Raw genomic sequence first — 9,762 nt, 5'->3', positions numbered from 1 at the left:
TACGGTCCCTAGACAAACTTTCCCTCCCGTTGCTGCCTGTGTCACCGGCTGGCGGAGTGACACAAGACTGGGTATCCAGTGATCAAAATGCTTCTGATGAAGCAGCAGTAAGAAGGAAGCAGCTGCCTGCCCCATTCAGAAAGACAGCTGCTGAAGAGGGCAAGGCAAACAGGGGTGAAGAACAAAAGAGCAAAATGGTTTGCTCAGAAACGGAAGGGATGCTGCTTGCGGAATCGCAGTGTTTCCACTTTATAGGCTTCTCTCATCAAGTGGAGGTGCGCCCAAGGCTGACATACAAATGTGGAAATGGAATTGTACACAGTGTACGTGATTTAGACATTTCCTAACTTGCAAAGATTTTGTGAGCACATTTGTTATTAATCATCTGGTTATGGCATTGCCAAAATTTGTTCGGTTTGCAAAAAAAATTACTTCTACATTTTCCACTTCGTTCTTAAAGACATTGCATTAAAGACAGATTTATACGCCAAAGTAACCTTCCCTAATACAGCTGTAACTGAATTTCAGATTGAGAAAGTACTAAATTCAGTCTGTTGCTACTCTTGTGTTTTCAACTTCACATTAAAACAGAAAAGAAACTGCATAAAAATAAACACAAAACAAAACTAGTGTGAAAGGAACAACTCCACTTACCACAAATCCAAGAGCAACTAAGGGTTCACCCTCGTTTAAATGATAAAGAAAGGATCCTCCATATGTATGTCTGTCTAAAGGCCAGCCTACAGTATGTTCTACTCTTCCTGGTTTCCATTTCTTTTCCTCAATAGTCCATAACTGAAATGAAGATGACAAAAAAAAATTACTTTGTATTGCAAAGTAATGGCCTTTCAATAATATAGTAAAAGATAAACACACAATTAAACGTAGAAGGAAATTAATTTATTGCTATGACCAATGCATAAATTCATACACCAAAATGCCAGGTACTTAGTTCTGTGGATTAGCATTTAAGAATTTCCTAATACTTCTCTCTCTTGAAATACTGCTCATCAGAAAATGTGACTGAGACTCCAGTACTATATTGAAAATTTTCATTCAAACACAAAATCCTTGATGTTAGCGACTTTGATAGATACTTCTGCTAAGGACTGCAATGCTTACAATTACTTTTTTCTTTAAAAACATTATTTTTTCACATGAATCACTGCAATTTCCTCACAAGATTTTCAAGGACAGGCTTAATATTTCTGAATTGATCTAAAGATTTGCTGCCAAAACAGGTTGTCCTCTTCCTGCTCTCTACTAAAACATCTCCAGTGCTCATCTGACCCATGCTGAATTCACAGGAGTATCTTCATGTTCCCACTAGTGAGCGAATTTTCTACTTTTTCCACAAAATGTCTCTTCACCATGGAGTTATGTGTCAGGTGCAGTCTAGTAAGAGAAGGGCAGCTGAGCATCGTTAGATCAGCTCAAGCATGGAGGGCACAGCTACACTCATGTTCCAGTTTAGATTAGGGAGCCCATTTTTGAGTGGGACTCCCAACTCCTCCCATTTGCTGGGCTTTGGTTCACAGCCATAGAAGGCACGAACTGGCTTCCTTTCACGTGAAACTAAGCTGTAAGACAGGCTCCAGCAGCTCATCTAAAGCATTCCAGTCATGAAAGGGCACTCAGTCTGTGGGACTAGGTCAAAGTTTGTCCAAAGTAAAAATAAACCCAAAACGTGCACAGTATTGATGTCAGGTCAGCTGCACCAACTATTTCACTTCGCAGATCCACTCCTGTTGGATTGTATTTGCTAAAGCAGGCACAATCTCACCTGGAAGCAAAGGAAGCCTACTGCAAAATCCTGCTTTAATGACAACTTAGGTATCGGAAATTGTAAATGTCTGACAGTTTCAGTTACAAAGTGGTTACTTTCTACCGAAGTATAAGCTAATTATTTAACAAGTGTTTTGCAGCAGGAAGCACATGCTTAAAGTAATTAAATAATAGGTTATAGTCAAACTCCAAACATTTTCTATATAATACAGGTCTTCTTCATGAGTGATATTTCCCAAGTATAAAATATTAAAAAAAAAAAACCAAAACAAAACTTGGTCCCTACCCCGATTTTATAAGCGCAGTGAATGGATTTTTTTGGGGGGAGAAAAAACCCAACTCATCCAGAATGTGTTTCAGAGACAATCACTTATCACCTGGAACGGCTCTTTTTTAAATCTTCTCTCTATTTAATACACAGAAAGCCCCGTAGACAGCCTTTCCTCTCCTCCTCAGGTTCTAACCCTTAAAATTAGGCAGCATGAATCCCTCTCTCCTTTAGTAAAAGTACTATAAACAGATTTCAAAAATGAACAGAATTTGAAATCAAAAGACATTAACAGAGTAGATTCATAGGTACCTCTAGCTATAACAGACAGAAGAATCAGCTGAAAAGAAACAGTCATGACGTTCAGGGAGCATCTGATCAACTTCAGGATAGCAAAGATTCTGAAGTCTAAAACTCAGAATCTACCATTCTAATATCTTACATAAATTAGCTTGTAAGTAAACAGAAACTACCTTATAGCTTCACAGTATTTTTCATAATTGTTAAAATTACGCAGGTGATACCTCTTTCAATCCAATGCCATAGCTCTGGGGTTGACATTTCTCCCTTAGGTTGTATTTTTTGTACAGCTGTTTGGCTAGATGTCCATGGCAACCTTCAGCAAAGACTGTGACTTTAGCATGGAGTTCCAGGCCTCTTTCAAAGGTAGCCTGCAAAAGGCAAGCACTTCATCAGCAGTTAGGTCTGTGCCATGGCACACTCGTGGCAAGAAACTGGAGGACAATAAAGTGACTTTACTGTGGCACTGCCCAGGACCTACAAACCATTGCAAGCTATGGCTCTAGTCTACTACAGTAAATCACCATCTATAGTAAATCACTCTACTGAAAAAGAAAATCTCTTCCAGGTCAGAGGACACTTAAATCACAAGTGCTCATTCATACAGTGCTGAAAGAACACAGAATCTTAACCTGTAACTTCACACTTCAATTTTTGCTCACCAACTTACATTACAATAAAACAACACATGTGTCCCCACACATGACAGAGGCTAGAAAAAAACACCAGATCAGGAAAAATTTGCCACCGAAAGAACATACTACCTCAGAATAAAGTTACTGAAATATTGTACCAAACTTCCATGTTAAAACTTACAGTAAAATTAAACTAACATTAAGTACCATTATAATAAAACTCTTATCAAAAATTCCAGCAATGAGACTGAGAGTAAGATAACGGCATGCTTTTGCATGAACATGCCATCTGCATATGGGAGTGCACTGGATGGAGTATTAATACATTGTATTTGCAATGTAAGGATGCAAGATCCTAAATGTACATAAACTGGCAGGGAAAAGTTGCAAACTTTTTGAAAAGACCAAAGTTTGATTTGAGTCAGAAAGTTTAATGTTGAAACCCATCATGAAAACAGCTTTGGATGAAGACATTCAGCATCACCCAATAAAACCCTCTCAAAGTCAGCCAGCACAGATCCCGAAGAAGCATATTGCTTTGGTTTTGAATTGTGTCTCAAGTGCAATCTGCTTGTAACTTACTGGTTGGAAATCTCTGAAAAAGATTAGCAAACTAAAATGTTCCCTTTAACTGGGAATTACTTTTAAAGAGTTACAAGATTTTGCTGATTGTTTTGTGTATTCTTATGAATTTCTGAGTCTCAGCTTGAAAATTAATTACTACTTGACTTAAAGATTAAAAATATACACTGTCTAATTCGAAGCAGGTTTATATAAAATTACATAAAGTTAACTACAATTCCACATTGTAAGTATCAGAAGTTGATGAATGTGAAACATAGCAGTAATGTGACAAAGTTGCATTTCACAGTTAACGTACTTCTCCAGCACCTACACAAGAATGAACATGTAACTTTTTACTACACATTTTTACCATTGGCATTTTTGTCTGACCCGTGCTGACTGCAAGGCGAAACTCTATTCATTAACCACAGTCTATTTGATTAGGCTCTGTATAAACACATCAAAGATATTCTTGCCTTGAAGGTTAGAGAAACTACATCTATTTTCCTGAACCTTTATACAGTGGCAGAGGTATCAGCTGACTTAACTGACACCTAAAACACTTTGGAATACTCAAGGAGCTGCAGTAGCGGCATGCTAATTATGTACATTAAAGGAGTTAACAGGCACATTCTTCCAGAATAAAGGGGAAAAGAAACCTAAACTCTCTATGTAACTAGTAAGAAACCTTATAAAAGAAAGTAAATATCAAGAAAAAAAAATTCTACCCATAATTTCTGTAGCCAAATAATTCTGTGTTGCTCCAAGATATTTTCAGGTGACAAATTCTCCCCATGTATTGCATGGGGAAACAGTACGCTTACTGCAGGTTCTCAATTCCACTAAAAATCAAAGTCCGACACTTAGGGCAGGGAGTCACCTTCTGGATACATAAATGTGACCAACCAGCAAAAGGTATAAAGATTCAGTGTGTACCTTGCTCCACAAGGTAGACAGACTGTCAACAAATGTGACTGCAGCTGTAAATATCAAAGAAAACACATCAGCTCTCACATGTTGCTAGTTACCAGCTGGACAATAGCATCCTATTTTACCTTTGCACCTCTTTCCAGGCGTTCCTGGAATTCTTTCCTCCGTTTCCTGATTTCACATATGTCAAAACACCCTTACAACACTTCCTTCAAGACACCCCCAAACAAACCACCATTCAGTGAAGGTTTTTTCTACTAATCTCACAAGAAATTTACAATGTTCCAAGACCAGAACTCTCACCTGTAATCAATCCATTTCATACACAGAGAGGGAAGACATAGCTACTTACTTTAGGTGCTCCATCCTTCTGAATGCCTACATCATTAGTTGCTATCCCTTTCACGCTACCATCTTCATGAAAAAGAACCTTTGGAAATATTTAAACAAACAAAAACATTGTAATGATCTGTCAATTCAGGCCATTCATAAAAAGTTCTGACACAGAACTTCAAAGCAACATGTCTTTAACAGTCAAACTTGAAGACTACGTATTTAGTAACATACTGTTATGACCTTTTTGTTATCAACATACTGTTATGATACTTTTCTGGGCCAGGGAATTTAGACGCTGAAACAGAGTTTTCACAATAAAGGTCTGTTACGAGGAATGTTATGAATGTACAAATAATTGGAAGTGGAACAAAAGAGGTTCCAAAGATGCTTTTCATGTACACACTGATGTCAACATTACCTCAGCTGCTGCGTAGCCTGGATACACCTCAACACCCAAAGCTTCTGCCTGTTGGCCTAGCCAACTCACAAAGTGGCCCAGACGAACTATGTAATTTCCATGATTAACCATTGGAAGTCCTAGGAAAAAGACACACACACGTAAACAGTAGAACACCAAGCAAAATAACAGCAGTTGTAGACATCAGATGTCCTATCTTCTTCTGCAACTGCTATCTTGACAGTAACATCATGCGTTACCACAGCCATCAGGTACATAGACTCTAGCACTGTAAGCTATTACATTCTGCATACACTTGCTGTACTACACTGAATCAAAATTGTTTGATTCCTGGACAAGTCAAACAACAAACAGAGAAAGATGGCTCTCTACCACCTCACTAAACTTTACCTGGAAGAATTGGCACTGGAATTCTAGATTTCTCTGTTAAAATTCCAAACTTGTCTTCAGTTACAGGAGTATTAAGTGGAGCCTATACAAAAAAAGAAAATAGAAACAGTACTGAGAATTATGTTTTTCTAGCCAATCTAACAAAACCAACAAAAAATAAAATAAAACATAAGTAAACAATCAAATTGCCAGTCAAGTAAAGGTATAATAAAGCACTTCTGTAGGAAGGTATCACAAAAGAGAAGATAAAGTACTTTATGAGCCAGTCATCAGGCAAGAATCAACATTAACTACTGACATAAAAAAATTGAACAGGCCCTTGCAAATCACTTCTCTAGTTTGTACACAGGCCAGTGCTACATCAGTATTCCAGACCTTTCTAAGGAAGGCAGCTCAGCTTGCATATTTATACCAGTAAGACAAAACAACCAGTTGACAGCCCACCTCTTGCAGCTCCCAGGTGACAGCAGGTGGCTGGCTGCAAGTCAGGTGGCTGTTTCAGCAGAGATGGCAGCTCATTTTCCCCTATCCTCTCTCCTAAAAGCATAACATGCCTCTGTTACACCACTATGTCTGCACAAAAAAATCAGTGTGCTCTGCGCCATTCCCTGAGATTATTAAGAACTACTGCACAGAAGCAAGAAGTCTGCCATTGCCAAGAATGGGACACCCTTCTGCTTGCTTGCGGGGCTGGATTCTGCACAAAGGCAGAAAGCATCACGCACCCCAGGATGCCGCAGACGTACCGCGTACATGCAGTAAGGCTACTACATAAAAGAGCAAAGGCCACAGTACATCTGTGTGAACATAAAACTTTAACATTGTCAAACTAGAGAATACAGACTGAAAAAAACCTAGCAAAGTTTTTTGTTTCTTTTTTCCTAGATCTACATATTTTACAATGGTACTAAGCACCAATAGTACCAAAGGCCTAAGTCATTCCAGAACGTGAAGCTCATTACAAGCTAGTGATTAATTTCAGTATTTATGTGCTCATACATACCCCCAACTCCTTCCAGTCTGGAAAGAGTTCTTCTAAGGCCCTTGGCTCAAGACAAGCACCAGACAGCGTATGTGCACCAATTTGAGAAGCCTTTTCCACCAGACAAACACGTATTTCTTTGCTGTGCTCCGCGGCTAACTGTTTGAGTCGAATAGCTGCAGAGAGACCCGCGGGGCCCGCTCCCACAATGACAACATCAGCTTCCTCCGCAAACCTTTCCATGTTTACCCCTTTAATAGAAAGAAAAAAAAAAAAAAAGACAGTAACATAACTCAATCTCCAGTTTCCCTCAGCTTCATTCTCACTAAACCCTGCCCTGTGACACTGGCTATTGGGTTTCCCAAAAGTATTACTTTGCATAAAAGGAGGCCAAATATTCAACAGAATCCTCATTTCAGTACTTTTAAGAATGCAGAAGGACATTAGCATCCAATGCAAAATTTGCTCTTTTTAAGTTGTAAGATAAAATACCACAAAAACATTGACTCAGTCTCTATGCACCATAAGTAAGTATCATTTTAGAATGTTAAAATTCAACAGCCCAGTTGGCTAGCTGTATTAAAGACCCTCAGTGAAAATTTAGGTGAGGGAGAATGAGGAAAGACCCTCAGTCAGAACATAAGATTTTATTTTACACTAATCAATGCTTTTTCTCTAATTAAAGCCACTAAAATTGCTGAATGTAGAGACTGAGATACCCAGAAATATATATCAAACTTTTTTTCTCAGAAACTGAAAAAATCCGACAGATAAATACTTGACAGAATTAAATCTTGTCATAGTCACTAAACATGTTTCCATATCTTAATATCTAGGATCCAGTTTAATCTGATCCCATTTTGTAGCACTGAAGACATTGATTGTGAAATAACAACCAGAAAATTTAATTTGGAATATTAGCATTGTGTTTAATAGTAGAGAATTTCAGAAAAAAAAAAAGAAAAAAAAGCACAGCAAAACATTTCAATACTGTACTCAAAACTGAGTAATAATAACAACAACAACAACAATAATAATAACGCTTTTAAAGAATAAATTTTTTTGGCTAACCTTCCCATCGTTTGTCTTTGTCCCGAGGATGAATTGTATAATGCGTAGTTATGCGAGGCACAGAGGCAGTAGAAGCACATCTTGCAATATGCAGTGATGGAAGGCAGTCTCTCTTTATCAGCTTTAGAGCACGAAAACACTGACGTGCTGCAAAAACAAGAAACAATTTCGTCAAATCAGTCATTTTCCATTTTTTTTGACTTTTCAGAGACACAACTGGCAGAACAAATGTGACAGCTCTTCCTTGCAAAGGATACAAGATCATGTGAAGATGAGGAACCATAAATACAGATTTATTAAATTTTTGAGTTAGCAATACACTGTACAATTTTATATCAGGAAAAAATATTTTAAAAAAAATGAAAAAAGAAGAGAGCTTCCCTTTAAGCATTCTCCACATAACAGTACTCTATATACTGGCCAACTATTTCTGACAGCTGATATAGGATGACATGTGTGCACAGGTGAAACATATTTTAAGTTCCTACTTTCTGAACTTCTAAAGATTTATTTCAGACTTTGTTAAAAGTGACCGAACAACTGCACAGAGGACGTGCCAGTTCATCCCTTCTGACATCTCAACACATGGTGAGACACATAGTTCGGGCCACTGATTGCAGACAGCTCATCCAAAGTACATCTCAAGGTCTACAATAAAAGCTCAGGCACAAACACAAGGATACTTTAGCCAAAGCTAGCAGCAGCAGCAGATACAGTTTATTCTTACTTTTCTGCAGATACATTAACTGTTGCAAGAACAAATTAGAGTTTCTTTTTAAGCAAATCAACCAAACAAAAGTTTAAAATTGCCAAAATATTAAATGTTCAGGAGGGCTCTAAGATGTCACATTCTTGTTCTAGATTCCCTCTTTCACAAAAAAATTATGAAGATCTGTGTGATGTGTACGTAGAACACTAATATGATAAGCACCAAAACTAGTTACAGTTAAAAGTTGGTGAACTTTTGCACCCTTACAAGTATTTTTCCTTCCTTTAAGGATTCCTTTTCTCTAATTTCAGGAGTGAAGAAGGAGATTATCATATTTAAGGTAGACTATATCTGCAAATCTACATAAGTAAAACCGCCAACATCCTATGACTAAAATGTTTTGTTGAGAATACTGACTGGCAAGGCCAGCATAAACATCCTCCACTGCCCAGTGACAGTCAGTGACTGATCTCGTATATACAAGTTAATAAACATTATGATTGTTAGTTTCTTAACAGCAATTTTGTACTTAGCAACACAGAATAAAAGCCACTATTATGCCATGTCATGACTCTTAATCACTCTTTCTCTGCAACCAGGCAAGATCTGAGAACAAGTGTGTTAACAACTACAATTAGACATATGCATATACATATATATATAAACCTGACACCTAACTTAATTTTCGAGGTATTCTTCTCTGAGCAGAACCAACAGCACTATGAATTATTAGTTTAAAAACGACAATTATTTCAAACACGCAAAAGAAGTGAAACTGAGCTCAGAATACACCTGGTAATCACAAAGGCAGGTCCAAACCCCCAGAGTGATTCTCCCCAGTGAGTGAACCGGGATACTGAGAGCCTATGGGCTCCATAACGTGGTGCAAACACTCTTCTGCAGCTCTTCAGTAACCGCTGTCAGGATGTTGCCTCTACAACTATTTCATCGCTCAGGGAATGCATTCAATTGCTTTATTTTATCCTTTGAAACAGGTTATCACTCTGAAAAATTTATATTTTTAAGCACTACGATAGAGACAAAGAAAACTCTGGGGCCTTCAACACAAGAAGGGCGCGTAGCTGTTGGAGCAAGTCCAGAGGAGGCCATGAAGATGACCAGAGGGCTGGAGCACCTCCCTTGTGAGGACAGCCTGAGAGAGTTGAGGCTGCTAAGCCTGGAGACCTTAGAGCAGCCTTTCAGTACTGGAAGGGGACTACAGGAAAGAAGGGAAGAGAGTCTTCATCAGGGAGTGCAGGGACAGGATGAGAGGTACCGGTTTCAAACTTGAAGAGGGTTAAAGAAGAAATTCTTCTCTGTGAGGGTGGTGCAACTCTGGCACGGGTTGCCCAGAGAAGCTGTGGAAGCTCCATC

At 38.4% G+C, this 9,762-nt stretch overlaps 1 protein-coding gene across 2 annotated transcripts in view; it reads right to left on the bottom strand.

Moving 5' to 3' along the window:
* ETFDH (electron-transferring-flavoprotein dehydrogenase) overlaps positions 1–8,377 on the bottom strand; it is a 16,498-nt gene extending 8,121 nt beyond the window's left edge. The window contains exons 1-8 of one of the 2 annotated variants that reach the window (XM_009870631.1): positions 8,347–8,377; positions 7,680–7,826; positions 6,630–6,859; positions 5,627–5,708; positions 5,237–5,355; positions 4,835–4,912; positions 2,578–2,724; positions 655–795 (exon numbers count right to left, since the gene is read on the bottom strand). In XM_009870631.1, the coding sequence (XP_009868933.1) occupies positions 655–795; positions 2,578–2,724; positions 4,835–4,912; positions 5,237–5,355; positions 5,627–5,708; positions 6,630–6,851 (789 nt within the window). In that variant the 5' untranslated portion in view covers positions 6,852–6,859; positions 7,680–7,826; positions 8,347–8,377. The remainder of the gene's footprint in view (positions 1–654; positions 796–2,577; positions 2,725–4,834; positions 4,913–5,236; positions 5,356–5,626; positions 5,709–6,629; positions 6,860–7,679; positions 7,827–8,346) is intronic. The other variant, XM_009870632.1, reaches the window with a different exon arrangement.
* Positions 8,378–9,762: the final 1,385 nt, after the last annotated feature.

The sequence above is a fragment of the Apaloderma vittatum genome, unplaced genomic scaffold, assembly GCF_000703405.1.
Source record: "Apaloderma vittatum isolate BGI_N311 unplaced genomic scaffold, ASM70340v1 scaffold35575, whole genome shotgun sequence".
In the NCBI taxonomy this organism is placed as follows: Eukaryota; Metazoa; Chordata; class Aves; order Trogoniformes; family Trogonidae; genus Apaloderma; species Apaloderma vittatum.
The sequence above is the reverse complement of the archived record's forward strand: the minus strand, read 5'-3'. Positions and strand labels throughout refer to the sequence as shown.